General features: G+C 38.9%; 3 protein-coding genes across 3 annotated transcripts in view; 2 read left to right on the forward strand and 1 right to left on the reverse strand.

Moving 5' to 3' along the window:
• The window catches only part of LOC131308783 (uncharacterized), a 51,178-nt gene that overhangs the window by 5,661 nt on the left and 22,445 nt on the right, over positions 1 to 23,072 (forward strand). The gene's annotated exons all lie outside the window — the stretch shown is intronic.
• Positions 143 to 4,126, forward strand: LOC131308781 (serine/threonine-protein kinase SRK2A). The gene is made up of 10 exons (XM_058335797.1): positions 143 to 472; positions 568 to 689; positions 1,257 to 1,331; positions 1,434 to 1,535; positions 1,643 to 1,696; positions 1,790 to 1,882; positions 1,955 to 2,047; positions 2,436 to 2,540; positions 2,622 to 2,720; positions 3,636 to 4,126. The coding sequence occupies exons 2-10, from the start codon at positions 570 to 572 to the stop codon at positions 3,963 to 3,965; spliced, it is 1,071 nt and encodes a 356-aa protein (XP_058191780.1). The 5' UTR covers positions 143 to 472; positions 568 to 569; the 3' UTR covers positions 3,966 to 4,126.
• Positions 10,192 to 22,664, reverse strand: LOC131308778 (thiamine biosynthetic bifunctional enzyme TH1, chloroplastic). The gene is made up of 10 exons (XM_058335795.1): positions 22,525 to 22,664; positions 22,127 to 22,441; positions 21,961 to 22,035; positions 20,759 to 20,834; positions 20,600 to 20,675; positions 18,596 to 18,730; positions 12,096 to 12,160; positions 11,877 to 12,004; positions 11,427 to 11,683; positions 10,192 to 10,976 (listed from the first exon to the last, which is right to left on the reverse strand). Exons 1-10 carry the CDS (start codon positions 22,579 to 22,581, stop codon positions 10,445 to 10,447), a joined length of 1,716 nt encoding a protein of 571 aa, XP_058191778.1. The 5' UTR covers positions 22,582 to 22,664; the 3' UTR covers positions 10,192 to 10,444.

Below are 23,072 nucleotides of genomic sequence, written 5' to 3' on the forward strand. Positions count from 1 at the left end.
CGCAAGTTCGGTAGGGTCTTTATATGTAATGAATGATGTGGTGTGAGAGACAGGCGGGACACTACTTTATCGTGGAGGTGACAGGATACCATATCTGCACTTTTATATTTTATTTTTTTATTGCAATAAGAAACACTATAAACTCCTTTCCTCAATCTTCACTTATCCTGTACAGAACTCAAGCGTGTGTGATTTCATTCTCTCTCTCTCTCTCTCTCTCTCTCTCTCTCTCAATCACCCTTTTCTTTGTATCCTCTCACATTCGTAACTTTCCTTCGAAACAAATCTCTCCAAAATCACCTCAATGCCCTCATAACCCTCCTCAACTTTTTTTCCAAACTCCACAAACTCTGCCCCCTTTTCGGACATCTCAACAAAACCCGTAGCTTTCAAACGCATCCCTTAACGATTCCACTGTCAAGACCGGTATAGTATTCGTTCCTGTTCCTCGTGGTACGGCTGAAGCTCCAAGGTGTGAATTGAATCTCAATTATTATCTGTGAATTGAAGCTCAATTTTGTAAACTTGGAAGCTAAATTTAGGGTTTTTATTTTTGTTTGGGTACAGGAATGGAGAAGTACGAGCTTGTGAAGGATATAGGGTCTGGGAATTTCGGAGTGGCGAGGCTTATGAGGAATAAGGAGACCAAAGAGCTTGTTGCCATGAAGTACATCGAAAGAGGCCTCAAGGTTCGTATGTAATGTAATTGGTTGGCATATTGATCACAGTAATTACAGATCTCACTCTTCACTCTTCAGTTTTTTTATTTTTTTTATTCTTTAGGTTTTGTTTTGTTATCGCTCGCTGTAGTTATTACAAGCCACGCATGCACTCAAAGATCACAGATTTTAAAGGAATTAGCTAATTTTTGCAGAGTTTTAATTGTTGGATTTGGATCTTTGATGAAACTTGAATTTGATTACATCAAATTTGTACCAAATCAGAGGAGAATTTGTTATTGTCGTTTTTAAAATCAAAATAAAACAAATTTGTTTTTGTCACCTTTTTTGCGAAATTTGGAGAATATAATTATGGAGTAGGGATTGGAATTGGGTTTTTGTTGGGTAATTTCAAAAAGATTTGTTGAGAAATAAAGCAGGGATTGGGGTGCTTCATGTTAAATGAAGCTTTTAACTAAACATTGTTTGTAGGCAAATCTTGTGAAAGAATTAAGCAAGGTGTGCAGATGGCCTTACATGTTGCTTTGTGCCATTTGAGCTTCATTCTGTTTTTTACTTGTGTGTGTGTGGCTGCAGATTGATGAGAATGTGGCAAGGGAGATCATAAACCACAGATCGCTCCGTCATCCTAATATAATCCGATTCAAAGAGGCTAGTATTCGTGTTCCCTCTCGGATTTCAGATAATCTACATCATATGTCAGTGCAAGATAGAATTATTCATCTGTTTTGTTATTTGGGTTTGTGCACACAGTTGGTTTTGACTCCAACCCATCTTGCTATTGTCATGGAGTATGCGGCGGGTGGGGAGCTATTCGAGCGAATCTGCAGTGCCGGAAGATTCAGCGAAGATGAGGTTTTTTAGCCAGATCCAGAATCCCAGTAGATTCCTTGGGCAATTTTATTGTTAATTTTACTTTTTGGTAATGTGCTTTGATATGTTCTTGCTTTCTGAAATTTCAGGCTAGGTACTTCTTCCAGCAGCTTATTTCCGGAGTCAGCTACTGTCACTCCATGGTAAGAGAAATTTTGGTTATTCACTTAAAACTAGGATTGCATGTGTAGCTTTTTGTCCGGCAACGTAGCATATGATTGTTTTCCATTGTGCAGCAAATATGCCACAGAGATTTGAAGCTCGAAAACACGCTGTTGGATGGAAGCCCTGCACCACGGCTGAAAATTTGTGATTTTGGTTACTCCAAGGTTAATTACTAAATTGAGAACGATCAGTTTGATTTGCGTAAATCGACTGATTGTTGTTATACTTCTGTGTAGTCATCTCTACTGCATTCGAGACCCAAATCAACTGTTGGCACTCCTGCATATATCGCTCCGGAGGTTCTTTCTAGGAGAGAATATGATGGCAAGGTAATTTCTTATGATTGCTGCAGCCACCATTTTCCATACAAGGCTTACGCCGCTTACCAGCCATGGACGATTAACTGTATTCTATTAGTTTAACCGTATCCGTGCGGATAACTTGGCAACTACTGAGGTAATTTTGTCAGAAATCAGGACTGAATACAGTCGGTGATTTAGTATGTTTTAGCAGAACTCTCCGTGTTGTAACCAATCTTTTGGCTTTCTGAAAAAAAAAAACATCTGGGCAAAATTCCTTGGAGATGTTTATAGCATAGCCCTCCTTTGCTTGGGACTAAGAGGAACACTTACACCATGTTCTGTATTCTCGTTTGTTGGTGTAGAAAAGAAGTGTTCTTAGTAGAGGATATGAATATTTTGCTTTGTTTTTGTGCAGTTAGCGGATGTATGGTCATGTGGGGTGACTCTATATGTAATGCTGGTGGGAGCATATCCTTTTGAAGATCAAGAAGACCCCAAGAACTTCAGAAAGACTATCCAAGTAAGCTTCCTGTCCTTTGGTATGTTGTTCCTTGTCACGTGGTGATTTCGTATCTCATAAGTTTTATGTCGTTCTCTCCAGAGAATAATGGCTGTCAATTACAAGATCCCCGACTATGTCCATATTTCTCAAGATTGTAGACATCTCCTGTCTCGTATATTTGTCGCTAATTCAGCCCGGGTATGTATGTTTGTTTATTGAAGCTCAATCAATAACTTGGTTTGTCAAGATATGGATGGCCCCAACCATGTTTGCATTGATATGTCTATTCCATAGCTTCCATATTCCAATTAAAAGCAAGTGCATTTTGATCTCTCTCTTTTTTGTGTCTCTATCCCACAGACATTAGTTGAATTGTAATAGCCTCAGAGGTCATAATCATTGCTATTACCTGCATTGCAATTTACAGGCAAGAAAAGGTTTTCTAGGCACATTATTAGGTTCTGCATTGAACTATAATTGGAGTGCATATAAGTCTTCAGGGATAACTAGGCCTGATGTTGCTGTCACCTGCAAACCTGTGGTCCAACTAAGATGGGCTGTTTTCAATATAGACGTGAAGCCTGTGGTTATCTTGTCAGTGCCTTCATCCATGAATTTCATGCAGCTTTAAGCTGTTTCCATGGACTGGGGTGATGGGCATTGCTCCTTTATTTTGTGCTGTCTATAGAATACATTTGCAGTTCGGCTATATCATAATTTGTTTTCTACAACTCTAGCGAATACGATAGACTGGAAGAAGTATAGTTCTTAGTACAACTCTTTTTTCTTTTTGAATTGGAGGGCCAGTGTTTCATGCAGCAACCAAAACCTAGATTTTACACTGTACCATTAGTGCATTAAATTAGACAGTGTGAGGTTACGAGGTCCATAGTTGTTTCTCTTTCTAGGTGGTTTCGCTCAATGGGTTTTGTAACAAGATGAGGATGAGCATTTCCTCCACCTGCAAAATGACATCCTGCTCCTGTGATTGTTTGCGAATTCAAACGTGACCCTCGTTTATACTCTCATCCCTCTGTAAATCAGCTCTGCATTTTTTTAGTGTTTCAGCTCCAGTGGGTTATTGCATACTTCTAAACCATGCTTGTTTTGCAGAGGATCACTATTAAGGAAATCAAAAGCCATCCATGGTTCCTGAAGAACTTGCCAAGGGAACTAACTGAACCAGCTCAAGCCATCTATTACAGGAAAGAAAATCCTAGCTTTTCCCTCCAAACAGTGGAGGACATCATGAAAATTGTTGAAGAGGCTAGAACTCCTCCTCCAGTCTCCCGCTCAATTGGAGGTTTTGGCTGGGGAGGGGAAGAAGATGAAGGAAAGGAGGAAGAAGAGGCAGAAGAAGCCGAGGAAGACGACGACGACGAAGATGAATACGATAAGAGAGTTAAGGAGGTACATGCAAGTGGAGAGTTTCATCTCACTTGACAGGATTGAATTCTCTGCTTTCCATGGTTGTGTAAAGTCAATACACTTGCTTAGAATATGGGCTTTAATAATATGCATGTAAATTTATAATGGTTTAAAGCCAAAGTTTGTGGATCTTGACTGAGTGTGAATGTCATGTGTGCTGTGTTGAATTTGGATTACGATGTGAGCAAAGAATGTGGATTTTAGTTAGGGAGGTTTTTCTCCTTGTGTATGGATGTCTACTTCAGAGTGGCACTATAACTAAAAATTTATACATTTTTTTAGTTCTTGGCTTGTTGTATACCTTTTCTTCTGAAGTGGGGTACTATTAATCATTTTTTTTTTAATCGGCAAAAGTCAGTATTGTTAGAATGGTTAGATTAATATCTTGAAAAATGAGTTGAACTCTTGACCTTTTGACAATGCACCTCTGACGCCGTTGTACCAAAGCCTCTTGGGCCTTGACTGGTGCTATTCAATCATGTGCCAACATTATATTTGAATATATGCACAACCAATTCAAGCCTGGATGTCTTCTCTGTGTTGGGTTGAGTTGTGAAAGGACTAAAAAGTGGAGGAAAATCGTCTGTAAAGGTGGACCAGGTGGGGGAAGTGGTTTTCAGCATAAGCAAATTAGAGAGGATATACTTTCCTTGACATTTTGGCTTATGGGAAGCTTCCTTGTGGGTTCTGGTTCTTTGCAAACAAAAGAAACAATCCTAATGGAGGTAACGAGGTATCATACTTGCACTTTCACTGTTTCTAAAAAAACAAAACAAAGAAAGATGAATTTAATAATGCTACTTGAGGTGAATTTTATAATCAATGCAATTTGGTTTTTTGACAATGCATAAAATAGCCTTTTGTCGCCAACTTCTCCCATTTGGAAATAACAGTTTCTCTTTTCCCCATTGTTGTTTACCCTTGCCCTTCTTGCCCTTCTTGACGAAACAGATTGATGAGTATACTTAGGGGCGGAGCCAGGATATGTAGGTAGTTGGGCCAAACTAAATAGAGGTACACCTCGGTTGTTTTTCTTTCAGTAAAGTTTTAATATATGCGGGGTTAAATATGTAAAATATCATGACAAATGAAGCTTATCGTATATGAAAAAATTTAACTCGTGGGGTCGGGTAACCCCATTTCTAATATGTCCCTCCGTCCTTGACTATACTGAAATACGTTAGCGTTGAAGTTAGGAGTGCGTTGAAAGGCTGTTGCCTGCGGAGTTTTGTAGCAGTAATCTAACAAACTAACATCCTACCATGTGACAAAAAAGAATCCAGGTATAGTCTTGGACTTCGATGAATGGCGAAAGTGTCACTAAATTGGAGATGTGAATGAACAATGGCTATATCGATAGCTATAGAACGTAATCAAAGGAGAATAATAGTAGTACAATCTGATACATTAAAAAAAAAAAAACTAAGTAAAAAAAATGGCTTGTACTACAAATATGAATCATTAACAATGCATCAGATCTTTACTTTTTTGATAAGGGAGTGAGGGAGCCAGTTTGGAAATACAATGATAGATATATAATATTATACCTGTACCAATTTATTGCTCACTTTTGAACAAGAATCTTTCACTAATGAAAAGTTTCTCTATTAGTTATTCCTTTCCAGTATTCCCTACATTTACACAAAATCATTAAATTAATTTTTTTTTAAAACATTAAATCAAGAAACACCAGTGTAGACTCAATCACTGTTTGCTTATATAAAATTTCAGGATGTCCAAGCATATTACGCGCACCTCGACTAATATTTGTGAGAGCAATTTTGTTGTCGGCGAGTAAGAGCCCATTCAAAGCACTGTATGGACTAACTCCACAAGCATTCGTAGAATTTGAGAGGATAGGTGGCCTTTGTACTTCCTAAACGAGATTCAAGTTTTTCATGAAGTTTTAGCTCTTAAAGAAATATATTCCAATCGAGATTCATCAAATAAGATTCATATTGAATATAAATTTCATTACAGATTTAAATATATAACTAATTTTTTAATCCGATTAGAATAGAACCGGGACAAATACATTAGGACGGAGGTATAGTATTTTTAATTTTGAACCAAAGACCTTAAAGAGAAAATAAATCTCGATGTGTCACAACGTTTAGCACTAAACCAACACCTGGACATGATCCAATTGCTGTCAGTAATTAGGTCGGCAATGAAACCATCATGAAATTAAAGACCAGAGGAGCCATGTGTCGAAGTAATTATTCAGTGGTTCTGCCCAAGCCCTAACCTCCGTCTCCAACACAAATTCATGTTTAATTTATATACTTAGTCCTCGATCCCACATGGATTTCGTTGAGGTTCGGCACCACGTGACGGTGTCCAAGACCACCTAATAATTATTGGAGAAGGTTTCTCAGCAGTTGGGTTACTGCATGGTGCAGTTGACCTGTGCACGGGCTCCTGCAAGGTCCGTTTTCATAATCTAAACAGTTCACTTATAAAACTCTTTGAGAACCTTAATCCAGCGAAAAATCAAATTCATCGCATAACCATCCATACTTCTCGAAGCTCTCAGCAGTCTTACAAATTGGACGATTTAGATTATTATGAAGACGGACCCTTGACAGGTCTCCTCCTAATTTTTCCACGTGTGGGGTCCGGATTGATGACTAATGTCGACCAAAAGCAGCAACTTGTACCAGTTGCGTGTGCTACACATTTTTTATGATTTTTTTTTTTTTTTTGTTTGGATTATGAATTTTAGTCGGTTTATGGGGAGGAAAAATTTCAAAATACCCCCAACCTTTGCTCTAAATTTCAATTAGACTCTCAACCTTTTAAAAAAATTAATTTTACTCCCAACGTTATATTCCGTTAATCAAAACGCCCTCTTCCGTCCGAATGACTAACGGATTTTGTTAAAGACTCCGTTAAATAGCGTCCTGATCGAATTTCAATGATCCGAGCCACTTAATGTGTTCAAAATATGATTTTAAAAATACCTGCGAGAAATCAGCAAAAGAAATGACCGGGAAGGACTTCATTTGAACAGTTTTTAATTGAATAGTTCAATAAAAAACTGTTCAAATCAAGCCCTTCACGATTTTTTTGTTGTTGATTTCTCATAGTTACTCTTAAAATCACGTTCTGAATGCATTGAACGGCTCGGATCATCAAAATTCGATCGGAAAATGAGAGGTGCGGACCGATCCAAATTTGGTTCAAGTTAGGATGTCCAGATTATGCTTTGGTCTGTACCTCCCCTTTTCCTATCGAATTTTGATGATCTGAGTAGCTAAATGTGTTCAAAACGTTATTTTAAGTGCACCCATGAGAAATCAGAGAAAAAAATGACCGGAAATGGCTTCATCTGAACAATTTTTTTATTGAATAGTTCAATAAAAAACTGCTCAAATCAAGCTCTTCCCGATCATTTTTTTTGCTAATTTCAAGTGGGTATCATTAAAATCACATTCTAATCACATTGAGCGGCTCGGATCATCAAAATTCGATTGGGGAAAGGGGAGGTGCGGAGCGATCCGGATTTTGTTCAAGTCCGGACATCCGGATTTTGCTTCGGTCTGCACCTCCCCTTTTTCAATAGAATTTGAATTATCCGAGCCGCTCAATGTGATTAGAACGTGATTTTAAAGATATTCACGAGAAATCAGCAAAAAAAATTATCCGGAAGAGCTTGATTTGAGCAATTTTTTATTGAACTGTTCAATAAAAAATTGTTCAAATGAAGCCCTTCTCGATCTTTTTTTTTTTTGCTGATTTTTGGTGGGTACCCTTAAAATCACGTTTTGATCACATTGAGCGGCTCGGATTATAGAAATTCGATCGAAATGCTATTTTACGAGCCTTTTAACGAAATCCGTCATTCGGACGGAAGGGGGCGTTTTGATTAACGGAAGATAACGTTGTGAGTAAAATTGATTTTTTAAAAGGATGAGAGTCTAATTGAAATTTATAGTAAAGTTTGGGGGGGTATTTTAAAATTTTCCGGATTGATGACTAATGTTGACCAAAAGCAGCAACTTGTACAAGTCGGTGTGTTACACAATATTTATGATTATTATTTTTTGTTTGGATTATGAATTTAGTCGGTTTATGGGGATGAACAGCAATGAGAAAGACTGACATACCCATAACATTTTTAACTGTTTTTTCCCAAGCCCATATCCCTATCCCATGATCTGAAAAATCAATAAATATTGTCTGGTATTGGAATTTCCATTGATTCAGAGAGTATTGATTTGGATTGATCAAGAAAACTGAATTGACTTGGACCAGCAGCACATGGGAACCAAATTGATGATGCATTTGTTTAATTGGCACTACTTGACTTGAATGACCCTGTAGCAGTAGGACATCCATGTGAGAGTTGCAAATTTGTAGGGGCAATTATATAATTGGGTCACTGTCATTGGATCCCTCCCCCCGCCAGTACCACTCCCTAACTAAGTGGAAACACAAGTAGCAAGCAAGCAAAATTTAAGATGGATTCCTCATGCTTTCATGTCTCTTTCACACTCTAACCTCTCTTTGTGACTAGTAAAGCAGGCTCCGTTTCGCTTAACTTTTATTAGTACTTTTTGTTCTTATTTAAATTTTTTTCGTTCTTAACTTTTATGAATTTAATCGAGTATTGATTTGGATTATTGATTCGTCTCGACAAGAGGAATCGAAAAATCCGAAAAATATGGCTTTTACCAAAATATTTTTAGAAATATGCAATTTTAAGTCGAAAAAGAAGCCAATTTTTTTGAATTTTTTTTTCTGAAAAAAGTAATTTTCCAAAATATTTGGGTAAAAGTAAAAAAAATATACTTTTCTGATTCATCTCGTCGGAATTTATAATCCACAAAAGTTTGGCGTAAAACTAACAAACGCGAAAAAATTCAAATAAGGACAAAACCAACTTATTTGGCCTTTTGCTTAGCGGAACATGCTCTAAAGAGTCCAAATCACATGTATTTTTGTATTGATGATAACCAATATTTTTCACAAGTACTACTATTTATCACTACTTGTGAGGTTTGAGGGAGAGACGAAATTGCGTGTACGAGCATGGACGCCCGCCATTTAAGTTTATACACGCAACCTAAAAATGATTAATAACTTAAAATTTTATTTTTAAAAAAATCCTACACATATAGGAATGGTTGCGTAGGCCAATTCCAAAAAAAATAAAAAAATAAAAAATAAATCCAAATTAACTTGAAGAAATAGATTAATACATGCGATATTTGAAATTGTGCAGGGGTCGGGCATCTTGCAGCACCCCTCCCCTCCCCTCGTGTCCGCCACTGCTACCATGCATCATGATTGATGGTATGGAATATGTGTAAAGTTAATATGGTAGGTGAGGAGTCGAGTCAATCAAAATTTTAGTTTGGAAATTTAGATGGATGGAGTCAAGCCTGCTGACTTATTCATCATTCATAGCGATTAATGATTTCAAACAAGGCTTACATCCTAGAGTTTCAACGAATATCAGAAAATTATCGACCATCGAAAATGCGTTAAAGCTTGACTTTTACCATAAAAAAGAAAAAGAAAAAGAAAAAAAAAAGAAGAAGTCCGATTGAGTTTTTATTAAGTAGTCGAGGTTAGATAGTTTGGTTGGTTTTACGACCTCAGGAGCAGATAAGAGAAATATAAAAACGAAAGTGTCGTAGGAAAATAATATTGCTAAATGAAAACGTCTCCACGAACCTCCAAGAATGACCGGGGCTTCTAGCTTAGTTGTTCGTATACCCGTACTTAGGTGCTGGAATGTTCTGGATTCGAGCTGATGGAACTGCATCGATATCTCTCGTTGTAATCTAAATTATCTAGTAAACATATTAACATCCTATCGTTTGGAAATAAAAAATAAAAAATCCCTCAAAGAATAGGGTTAAGAAGAACACAAAATGCCACACACCACCTCCAGAAGTAAATTAGAACCCTTTTCATAATATCATTGCACATTAAGACCTGAGAAACGTACTTTCAAACAATTTTTTTCCACGTGTTTATGTGAGGTAAAGTGATCCTGAGGACAAATCGCCATCGAGAAAAACTTGACCCTACGATCTTGATGTGGTAGCACTAAGCCCCACCTAGACAAGTCGATGAATCACTGCCACAACCCCCCTTGGTATATTGTTCGATTCTTGGAGAAACAAGAGAGAAGAAAATAGCAAAATAAAGCATTGAGCACAGTATAATTTTCCTTGCACTTTCCTCCTCAATTATTTTCCTTTGCTTTTTCTAAGTTCCAAACAAAGCGTTAAATTCCACTCAGAGTTCCTTAAGAAACGCCTCATAAACGTTTCTGAATTGGTTCCCCTGGTTGAAGTCTATTTCCAAACAGTAATCCTAACAATTGTACAACGTAATTGAAAACCCAAAACGGTAATCCCTCAAATATTATTCTACTTAATTTTTTTTTTTGAGAAAATCAACTCTCCCAGACCTAGTAACAATTCGTACAAATTGTTTGAAATCATGCATGATCTGAGTTCTTATCTCAAGCATTTTTATCATTTCATAGATAAGGCTGTCTCCTTCAGCAGTGCATGCAGTTTACGCGTCTCGACCAAAACCGATTCCCTATCAAAAAGAGCAGAAACAACCGCGACACCTTTCAGAGTCGGTACGCCAATTTCCATCACAGACCGTGCATTAGAAGCTCCAATGCCGCCTATTGCAACCACCGGTAACCTGGAAGACACGCATACGTCTTTTAACCCTCCTAACCCAACAGTAATGTTGTTCTCTTTTGTATTGGTCGGAAACACGCCGCCGCAACCGATGTAATCAGCACCGTCGATCCATGCTAGATGAGCTTGTTCCGGTGTCTTGCATGATAAGCCGATGATCTTTTCGGGCCCAAGAAGAGCGCGAGCAACTTTTGGAGGCATGTCGGACTGGCCAACGTGCACGCCATCAGCGTTGCAAGCTAGGGCGATGTCAATCCTGTCGTTTATCAGGAGAGGGATGCCATGGAACCTGCAAATTTCGACGCACGCTCTGGCTGATTCGAGAAAATCACGCGTTTCAGCATCCTTTTCCCTTCAACAACAAAATGAAGATTGTCAATGATATAAAAAATGTAGTACCAATGTACTATGAACGGTTTCTCAGACAATTCACAAGGAAGGGACAACCTCAAATGCAACGGTACACAATAAAAGGCCTCAGCTTTTTTTCTTCACTAGGTACTCTGTGAAACCTCGTCGCATGTATACTAAACTAATCCATATTAGATGCAATTTACATAGGCAGAGCATCTAAACTTCAGGCGCATGTTGTCACAAGATTTTACATCATTTTTGACAGATATAGAGGCTGCAATCGGATCAAGGATTTGGGGAAAAAAAAGGAAATGAAAGAGTTAAAAGGATCTAACACAGCCTTAAAGTGTTTTTAGATCTTTTATTCTATCTACAAATCATGACATGCAAAGAACCACCGGATTCAAAGAACAAAAAATAATAACAAATGCACTTCAAGAGCTACAACCTCAGCTGGATAATGGTGGCACCTCCTTCTATAGCAGCTTTGACAGCATCCCTAATCGAACGACCCCACTTTTTGTTCATCCCTGAATCAGTGACAGCATACAAGAAAAGATCATCTGGGTCAAAAGGCCTTGGTCTACATGAGTTGCGGACATCACTCTTAAGCTTGAGCAGATGGTCAAAAGGACCCTGAAGTCCATTTCCAATGGCAATGTCCTTGCTGTAATCCAAGACAGTTTCAACATAGCGTTTGGCTACCTACAAGGAATCAGATAAAGACACATCACGGAGAGATTCAGCTGGGGAAAAAGATTCACCAAACAAGCAACAAGATATCAGAACCATAACTCGATGAACCTTTTCATTCAATTGCAGCTTCTTCTTTTTTCACAAATCAGTCAACGGTTTTGTTTAGGTTCCACAAAGATGATATAGTGATATAAATGCTTACCCTAACAGCAGATAGCATTGAGGAACCTTTTGCAAGCTCAGCTGCTATACATGAAGCCAAAGTACAGCCAGTTCCATGAGTATTCCGCGTGGTTATCCGTGGTGAACACAACTCATAGAAATTCTCTCCTACAACATCAAATCACGAAATCACATTAACAAAACACACTCTATTGATCCACACAATTAGAATCCAGAATCCTACATACATCAGGCTTACCATCAAAGAAAATATCAACAGCATCAAATGAAGCAGCAAGGTCACCTCCTTTGATGAGTACATTTCTGAAAACAAACAGTAAACCTATTACAATCTTGAGTTTTTTACCATGTCCTCTGATCTATTAGTGTTAGATGATGGATCTATTTGTATCTAGTGTAATTATGTGTCTTATCATGTAATTAGTTTAAGTATCTAGGACCGTAGTGCAATTATTATACAGCTTGTATATATATATTTTACGTTGAATGAAATTAACCCTAATGGGTTTTCTCCCTATTATGATTACCCTAAAACTGAACATGGTATCAAAGCGATAGAACCTGGTGACCTACGACGTTCTTCTCGTCGCTGCGTGAACAGTGGTCATGAACAGTATTCTCGTGAACAGTGTTTCGTGAACAGTACTCGCGTGAACAGTGCTTCGTGAACAGTACTTCGATCAATCGGGGCTTGCCGTCGCCGTCGATCAGATCTGTTCTTGCCGATCAAATCTATTTTTTTTCTTTTTCAACACTGTTTCAGTCAGATCCGAAGGTATTCAATTGATTTTTTTTGAGGTTCTAGGGTTTTTGGAACCTTTATTTATTATTTTTGGAGTTCTAAAGTTGCTAGGAACATTGTTTATTGTTTATTTGGCATTATTGTTCTGCTTTCAAGATGTCAGAAGAGAAAAAACAGGCTTCCGCTAGCGGCAATGATGAGTTGAGTCGTGTAGGGACTTTGGATAACTCTCCACTGGATATTTGTCCCATCAAACTGGATGGCACAAATTATTTACTTTGGTCTCGTACTTTTACATTAGCCATTGAAGCTAAAGGGATGTCTGAGTTCATTAGAGGCCCTGTTACTGAGCCTACTACTGATGTTGAACTCAAGACGTTTAAGTCTCGTCGATCTTTAGCCATGACTTGGTTGTTTAATTCTATGAAGGCTGATATTCGTAGTCCTTTCTTGCTTCTTAACACTCCATATCAGATTTGGACTATTGCCAAACAGACTTATTCTCAGCAGGGCAATGATGCTCAGTGTTTTGAGTTGCGAAAGCGACTTCGTACTATGGATCTACACAATCGATCTGTTGCTGTTTACTTTGCTGATCTCAGTGGGGCCTGACAAGAATTTGATTATTATCAGGGGTTTCAAGCAGTCTGTTCCGTTGATGCTGGTACTTGGTTAAAAAAAAATAGAGAAAGAGCGTGTGTATGACTTTCTTGCTGATCTTGATGTGGAGTATGATCCAATTAGAGTGCCGGTGTTGGGTCATGTTCCATTTCCATCTTTGGGAGAGGCCTATGCCATTGTTCAACAGGAGGAGAGCAGAAGGGGTGCTATGTTACAAGCTCCTACTTCTGATCGTTCTGCATTGGTTGCTATTCCGCAGGGATAGTTTGGGTCTGGCAGTGGAAAGTCTCAATTTGGTACTACCAGTGGGACCATAGACCGTATGTCACTCCAGTGTGATTATTGCCACAACACTGGACATACCAAGGATTTCCGTTGGAAGTTACATGGTCGTCCTTCTCATGGGCGAGGCAGTGGACGTGGAGGTTGAGGTCGTGGTCCTCGGCGTTCTCAGGCTCAGGCACATGTTTCAGAGTTTGCTACCTTGTCTGATTCTGGGTTCAGTACAGGAGTTCAGTCACCTTCTGATTCTGTTGGCGGTTTCTCTCAGGGGGAGATGCAAGCTCTCAGGCGTCTTATGGCTCAGGCTGATTCTTCCTCTACTATAGCTCCTACTTCCACAGCAGCTTCTACTGCATCCTATTTTGCTCATTCAGGTATTCCAGCTAGGGCATTTACTGCCTCCTCTAGTATTCCTTGAATTATCGATTCTGGTAGGTTGTTCTTCTGTTTTTTTATTCTTATTCCGCTTGTTCTGGTAAGGATAAAGTTCGAATTGCCGATGGATCGTTCTCTGCTATTTCAGGGAAAGGTTCCGTTCGCTATTCTCCCTCTCTCTCTCTCTCTCTCTCTCTCTCTTCAATCCTCCATATTTCAAACTTTGCCACTAACCTTCTTTCAGTTAGTAGTTTTACCCATTCTGCAAACTGTTTTGTGACATTTTTTCCTACTCACTGTATCTTTCAGGAACTGGAAACGGGGAAGGTAATTGGCAGTGGTAAAGAACATGGTGGTATCTATTATCTGGAGCATGCACCTCATCCATCTCAGCCATCTTTATCATGTGGACAAGCTCTACGGGCAGATATGAGTTCCACTCTTTCTTTGTTACATCGGTGGCACCGTAGATTGGGTCATCCCTCTTTTGGGATATTAAAGAAACTTTTTCCTACTTTAGTTAAACATTGTCCCAGGGATCAGTTTTTTTGTGAAGCCTGTGAGTTTGGAAAACATAAACGCTCTTTTTATGCACCTATTAATAAACGAAGTGATTCTCCATTTATGGTTATCCATTCTGATGTTTGGGTCCTTCTCCTGTTACTTCTTTAAAGGGCTATCGATGGTTTGTTACTTTTATTGATTGTTATTCTCGTGCCACATGGGTGTACTTACTCCAGTCAAAAAATGAAGTATTTTCCTGTTTCAAATCTTTTCATAAGATGGTGTGCACTCAATTTGATACACATTAAAATTCTTCGGAGTGATAATGGGACTGAGTATATTGATAAGATTTTTCGGACATATCTAGATGATAATGGTATTATTTTTCAGACGACTTGCGTTGACACTCCACAACAAAATGGAGTCGCTGAGCGTAAAAATCGTCATCTTGCTGAGGTCGCTCGATCTCTTTTGTTCACTATGAATGTTCCCAAATACTTATGGGGAGAAGCTATTTTAATTGCTAAATATCTTATCAACCGTATGCCATCCAGTGTCCTTAATTTTAAAACACCCATTGAGTGCCTGCCAAGCAGTTGTCGAGTTACGACTCTTCCACCTAGGGTGTTTGGTTGTGTGTGTTTTGTTCATGCCCCAAAACCTTCTGAGGGCAAGCTAGGACATAAAGCCCATAAGTGTATTTTTGTTGGGTACTCTCCTACCCAAAAAGGCTATAAGTGTTACGATCCTTATTCAAGGAAGATGTTTGTCTCTATGGATGTTACCTTTTGGGAAACAAAGGTTTTTTATTCTCCCTCCAAACCATCTCTTCAGGGGGAGCATCAACAGGAGAAAGAGATGTTTACCTTTATAATCATAGTGAGGGGGAGAGATTTTTCTATGATCATAGTGAAGGAAAACACTGGAGAGGAACCAGTATTTGTTGAAAGGGAAACACATGATATTGGTGGTGACATTGAGGAACAACTACCTGCACGACAACGACTGCAGGGAGCTGGCTTACAGAGGTATGCTAGACGGAAAAATGGAAAGTCTTCATGTACATTACCACCTTGTCAATCACAATCACCCAATCCAGTTCCAGATTCCTCAGCTGACTCTTCTGGTAATGATTCTTCTCTTATTGAACCTCCTCCTATGGATCCTGACAATCTTCCTATTGCTATTCGAAAAGGTGTTAGATCTTGTACTCAACATCCTATTTCACAGTTTGTTTCTTATGGCCGTTTGTCTCCTTCGTACCATGCATTTGTCTCTTCTCTTTCCTCTATATCTATTCCACAGAATTGGCAGGATGCATTCAAGATACCTAAGTGGAAAGGAGCTATGGTAGAAAAGATGACAGCTTTGAAAAAGAATGGCACCTGGGATCTAGTGTCACTTCCAGGAGGGAAGAAACTAGTGGGCTGCAAGTGGGTGTTCACTATTAAGCAAAAGGCTGATGGTACAGTTGAGAGATACAAAGCAAAGCTTGTTGCCAGAGGTTTTACTCAAACTTATGGTATTGACTATGAGGAGACGTTTGCTCCGGTAGCGAAGATGAATTCTGTGCGAGCTCTCCTCTCGTGTGCTGCCCACTTGAATTGGCCTCTTCAACAATTTGATGTGAAAAATGCATTTCTCCATGGTGATTTAGAGGATGAAGTTTATATGGATATTCCACCAGGTTTCTCTTCTCCTGCAAGTGAAGGAAATGTGTGTAGATTAAAGAAGGCACTTTATGGGCTGAAGCAGCCACCTAGAGCCTGGTTTGGCAGGTTTTCTAAGGCTATGCTGAGTTTTGGTTACAAGCAGAGCCATGCAGATCATACGATGTTTATCCGGCGAAGTAATGGTAAGATTGCTGTCCTTATTGTTTATGTTGATGACATAATAATGACAGGCAATGATGTGAGTGAGATTCATAACCTTAAGTCTCGTCTAGCTCAAGAGTTCGAGATTAAGGACTTGGGATCATTGAGATACTTCTTTGGAATGGAAGTAGTGAGGTCTGATAGAGGTATCTTTATTTCCCAACGCAAGTATATACTTGATTTTTTGGAAGAAACAGGCATGTTGGGCTGTAGACCTGCAGATTTTCCTATTGAGGCGAATCATCATCTTAGTGGAGATGTGGGGGAGCGTACTGATAAAGAGAGGTATCAGCGACTTGTGGGTCGACTAATATACTTGGCCCACACTCGACCAGATATTACTTATGCAGTAGGTGTTGTTAGTCAGTTTATGCATGATCCTCATACTTCACATCTAGATGCAGTTTATCGTATTTTGAGGTATCTAAAATCAGCTCCAGGAAAAGGAATTTTGTTCTCTAATCATGGCCATTTGCGATTGGAGGCATTCACTGATGCTAACTGGGCTGGTTCTGTGGATGATAGGCGCTCTACTTCTGGCTATTGCACTTTCCTTGGGGGTAATCTAATTACCTGGCGAAGTAAGAAGCAATTGGTAGTCGCCGGGTCTAGCGCAGAAGCTGAATATTGAGCTATGGCTAATGGTGTTTGTGAGCTCTTGTGGCTCCAAACTTTGTTACTTGATTTGGGGTTTGCTGATAGTGTTCCGATGAAACTTTATTGCGACAATAAAGCTGTCATTAACATTGCTCATAATCCCGTTCAGTATGACAGAACGAAGCACATAGAGATTGATAGACACTTCATCAAGGAAAAGTTGAACGAGGGTTTGATATGTATGCCGTTTGTGAGATCTGGAGATTAGTTAGTCGATATATTCACAAAAGGGCTGGGTAGCAAGAGTTTTCATCCTATTGTGTTCAAGTTGGGCTTGATTGATATCTTCGCACCAACTTGAGGGGGAGTGTTAGATGATGGATCTATTTGTATCTAGTGCAATTATGTGTCTTATCATGTAATTAGTTTAAGTATCTAGGACCGTAGTGCAATTATTATACAGCTTGTATATATATATTTTACGTTGAATGAAATTAACCCTAATGGGTTTTCTCCCTATTATGATTACCCTAAAACTGAACAATTAGATATACTAAAGCTGTAAATTCTGCTACTCCTTTTGGTCTTTAAAGGCTTATGTGCACAGTTACAACACAAAGTGCAACCAGTAGCAGAACGACCGATACTGTATGCAACTTACGAAAGGCTAGATTCCAGTGGGAATGTTTCTAATTACCAAATATCCAAGGAATGCAAAGTTATGCACTCTTTTCAGCCATCTCAACTAGCCTACATTCTTTGAGTTTTAATGCATTAACTTGGAGATAGGTTCAATTTGTGGTGACCCATATAAAAAAACCAAGACTCCTAAGGAAAGGGGCCAAGATAAGACGATGTGAAGGTAAGAAATTATGTCCCTGGACAGCTGGACTAGCCCCCATTGCTTGATGAGTGCAAGCACTTGGCTTATATTGTTAAATCCCTTCCTGGCAACGTGTTTCACAGTCGTGTGCGCCCAACCCAAAGCAAATGATATTGCTATTGTTTGGGGCTGGGCATTACAGGCTTACAGCTTGGTACCAGAGCTGATACCCCAAAATTGTAGGGCAGGTGTAAATGAGGATGTGTGACCCACTGACCCTGCAGGAGAGTAGAGTGAGGCCTCAAGTTCAAGACTCCTAGCGCTTGGGTCAAGATGGATGAGATGAGAAAAAGGTACAAAGTTTATGTACTTGTCCCACGTTGCGTAATGAGTGAAACCATTGATCTTACCCCTAAGGTGGCTATGCTGCTAAGCAGGCCCACAAAGAGGGCACTAAATGTCTAAAAAGACTACCACCACCAACTCTATGGAACACAAATCTCTGTGCAAATTTCAACTGCTGAGATTGGGAAGCTTTCGAGGGAGACCATAAATGCTGGGATGTTCTTATTCGATGAAGGCAAGTTTCTGTTGGACGGATTTGTGCATCAATTATTACTAAAATGACAAGTGTGTCCCCTTTCTTTTGTTTAAAGCGGATAAGACAAGTAGTTTTGTAGACTGGGCCAATAACATTGTGTTGACTAGCCGAATCAAAAAAAAATTTGTGTTGACTGCTAAGATTTTTGGAATAATTACCTATAGTCAATGCAAGTGTTTTTAAACTGAAAATTGTGGATGATTTTGTTAAAATGGAATAAACGTAACAACATCGAAAAAAGAATAAGAATGACCACATTCTTCTACAACAATCCAATAGTTGGGCGTAACAATTTCAAATGCATTTTCCAAGCACTAACCGCGGACCCATATCATGAATAGCTTTTGCAGCAGAACGCATGTTGTCAACTGTTGCCAACTGAACACCACCAAGTAAAGCAGCTGCTTCTTTTAAATTTGGGGTAACAATGTCAGCCATGGGCAGAAGATCCTCCCTGCATTCAGAAACCAAAAAAAGCAAAACATGAGATAGGATTCCTCACAAGAACACAAAGTAATAAAAACCAGAAAATATATCAGAAAGGTGCAAATCCTTGCACCCTGTCACCAGCCCGATTATAGGAAAGGTTGGCTGATATGATGTTTGCATAATTAGCCTTCAATGAAAGATTTATCCACAGACCACAATACAAACTTTAGGGTAGGCCCTTGGACTTTTTAAGATGGGCTTTGCCTATGAGTTTACTGAAACAAAATTCTGCTCCTCGACCAAAAAATACGTAAATTGCTCTTCTTCTTGTCAAGGTGAACCCAGGCAGCAATTCATCAGGCAGGGATAGGTGGGACACTTCAAGGTGAAATGGTCTCATTAATGTTAACTCTGATAACCCTATGGTAATTCGTCGCAAGGCAAGGAGCGTACAACAAGCAAAGTGGACCATGGCTTGGGACCAACAGTGCAATGAAGCAGTTGCAACTTGTACCTTTGCTACACCTAAAAGAGGGCGAATTTTGCTGATGAACAAAAAACTAAAGCATAACCGTAAAACATAAGACAACCAAAGAGTGGATAAAGGAACTGCATAAGATCGAATGTAGAGCTCTTTTAGGCATTAGTAGCCTGTATAAAAAGCTGCTTTGTAGTTGGCTTTCTAAATGGTCTACAAAATGTCAAAAATGATGGAGGAGAATGAATGTTACCACACCAAAAGCATATTTCTCTTCATGTCACTTTTCACCATCTATAATTGTATGTTATGCTAGCACCAAAAATCCAAAATCCAAACGAATCGGTACTCAAACACAAACTTAACTGAGAGGTGTCTATGTATCTCCTCAATTATCACTCTCTCTACCCTTTGATTTCCCACATTGTCTCCTACATGAGGTATTCATCACATGCATCGTGCAAGCAGGAGTCCATTTGAAAAAATCAGGACACAAGTCACATGAGACACATCAACGATAAATGAAAGTATATTTATCTGTAGATATAGTGAACACTGCTTCATTTGTCACATTACAAATATAATTAAACTTTATCCTGTTTTCAGATTCTATGTTCTAGAAAAAAACGTGTGAACCAAAATATCCTAAGAACTTGGAAATCTTTTTCCAAAAGCCCATGCAGACAGTCCACTGGTAGAATAAGGCCCCACGCCTGAAGTTTTGGTATTTAGAATTCCTAGAGTTACAAAGACTGAAGAGAATTAAATCACTTTCCTTTTATTCTTCGATCCTTGTTCTTTCTTTTTTTCCAAACTTCGCATGTGGTCATATACATCTAAGTGATCGAAACTTATCTTCCATCAAGGAGCATCCGATGACTGTGATAATTCAGTGTGGATACGATATCTCCTCACAAGTGTTTCCGCTTTCTTAGTATGCAAGTGGCACGAATATGTACACCATCTTGCTGTGGGTCCAAAAGATATATCACACCAATGCTTCCTACTAGGGAAGTCTGAATTTCAAAAGGCCATCTTCTTATGCTTCCAGTTAGTTCATCTCTTACAAAAAGATAGACCTAGACAAACCCATCATATATCTACCGTCAACCTGTTTCCAAGCAAGATGGTCACTTGTAAAGTCTTTATTCTGTCAATGCTAATATATCTGAAAGTGCATCATTGCAATTGTAGTTGTGCCTCCATGAATACAGTAACTACTTTCTGCTAATCAAACTGGATGTCAAGGTGATTGTGCATTCTAAAAATTTAGTATCCTGCACAATGGAGAGAATACATGTCTGCTTTTCATATTCAGAAACATACACAACGAAGCACTTATTTTTTAAAGTACGCAAAAAAACTACCTAACCATTACGCAAATCACAGTAAAAGTACTTCAGTATAAAAGCATACCGAAATCCAGCCAGAATCGAAGGACCAGCTAGTACATCGCCACTTGTAGATACCATGACAGGGTCAACTACCAAAGCTGCCTTCAAAGGTTCAACTTAGTCAACCCAAAAGATAGTAAGATACTACAATTGCAACCAGGAAAATAGTATTGTGGCCTACCTCGAACTGGGAACTGCTTAAGACTGTGATGAAAAACCTTGACTATGCCGAGGGAGGGAAGCATGCCTGTTTTTACCTAATACGATTCCAATATAACATTACAATAGATATATTTTGAACCAATATCACAAGATTCATTTCAAGGAGCCAAAAATTTTAAAAATGGATGGTGAAATCAAAGAAACACAAACAGTTTATCCAAAACTTAACTTAACCCAATTTTTTCAAGTAATGCAGTGACATTTTTTGAAATACAGGGAGAAGGAATGAGTTTGGGAGCAGTTTCCAGCTTTCCTCCGAGCTAACAATTATAACAATAGTTGCATTAGCAAAGTTTAAGCCTTTGAGGTTATATCTTGCTAGCAATCAATCTCGTGAACCTAACTTATCTGCCATAGATAGACATATCTCAACTCAATCTGATGTGTTTATGCTGACCCAGGTTCATTTAATACTTCTAACAAGGAAAGTGGTCCAATTTCCTTTTTCATTTAACGAAGCAAGTGGTCCACAATTCTTGACCGCTCCAAGAGCAAGAATGTTGTCTGCCACACTGTCCTGCAGCTTGCAGGTACTCTTTGAAAGGTTATGATTATCTGAGCAAATCCTTACATGAATTATTACTTAAATTTGTTAGGCAATGAGAAAAACAAAGCTTTACTTTACATTGGGCCCAAGCCCTGGGAAATGTGGGGGCCTCATACATTAGTCCTCTCCTCTCCACTTCTCCCCTTCACAGAGATGAAGGCAGCAAAATACCACCACCAACCTAAGTCACATGGTATGTGTGTGCATGAGCATGAGAAAATCTTTCAGAAACAGTTACTAATCTTCACAAGAGCAAGGATTGAGTGTGGGTGCGGAGTGACCTACGGGAGGATAATGACCTAGCTACCGACTATAATTGATGCGACCACAACGAGAAATAGGGAGTGCAAATTTACAAACCACTTGCCATGCGAAATGCACTTGCGTTACATAGCTTTTGTTTCAATTTCATTTTAGTGAGAAATCGATTCAAGAGACCTTAAATTTCTCACCACGTTCAGCAAATAGATACAAACACAAAATACAACTACACACGCATACAAGTATGATAAGCAAGTTGCAAAAATGCTGAAAGGCTTACGATAACACAAATCAAACAAAACTAAACAATATATCTGAGCCAACACACTTGACAATCATTAATACAGACTTACAACATCTACGTGCATGTCGGACAGTACAGATTTTAATTGCTCAGCAACAAAATCTTCTGGCACAATGTTCACACCCTGCAGAAAAAAATTACAACTTTTGAACACAAAAACTACCTTCAACACGAAATACTACAATTTTCCAACTCTGAGTTCAAAACCATTAGACCTGAACTCCAACGGTGTTCTGCGCGGTAACGGCAGTGATCACTGTGGAACAGTACACTCCGCGGGCGGCGCACGCCTTGAGATCGGCTTGAATTCCGGCCCCCGCTCCGGAATCAGACCCAGCAACGCTCAGAACATGTGGGATTCTCAACTTAGATTTACCATCCGAGGTTTCCACAATCAAGCCCTTGTCTTCTTGCATTGCAGCGGCAATGGGTGTTTGGGGAGCTCTGGAATTCGCAGGCGGATGGATCGAAACCCTATATGGGTAAAACCCTTTTGAGGGAACTTGGGTTGCGCCTGATAGCGCGGAATTCTGATACGAATGTATAGAAATCAGAGTTTTGGCGTAGGAAAATGAAAGATTGGAGAGAGACGGGATTGTGGTAGGGAGTGTACCTTGGGGAAGGAGGTGGAAGTTATTAGAGGGATTTGAGAGCAGCTGGGGTAAGCCATGCGAGAGGGAACGAGTGATTGCGTTTGGCGGGACAGAAGGGTCCTGTGAGTATACCACTGCGCCGCGTGAGACTAAGGTGGTCTTACAACTAAAGAAAAATAAGGTTTTGGAAAAAGTAAGGTAATTTCAAATTCAAAAATTATGTGTTTACGTAAATAATTTTTTTATCAATATGAATCTTGTTTGATAGATTTCATTGAAATTTTTTATACGATGCAAGAAAAATCAAAAAATTATTTTTTATTTTCATTATATTTGAGTTTAAAAATTTAAAAAAAAAATTTAAAAAAAGAACTTTAGTTGGAACACCCTCTAAGCCGCCCGTTTCAACGAACCTCTTAAAAAATGTAAATACTTACTCTATTTTGAAACTTCCCTGTCAAAACATAAGAAGGTTCATTCTATAAAATTCAAATAAAATTTTATTTCACATTTTTAAATTTAAAAATAATATAAATAAAAAAAATATTAATTTTTTTTGCATCGTATT

Source organism: Rhododendron vialii, chromosome 11a, assembly GCF_030253575.1.
Source record: "Rhododendron vialii isolate Sample 1 chromosome 11a, ASM3025357v1".
Classification (NCBI taxonomy): Eukaryota; Viridiplantae; Streptophyta; class Magnoliopsida; order Ericales; family Ericaceae; genus Rhododendron; species Rhododendron vialii.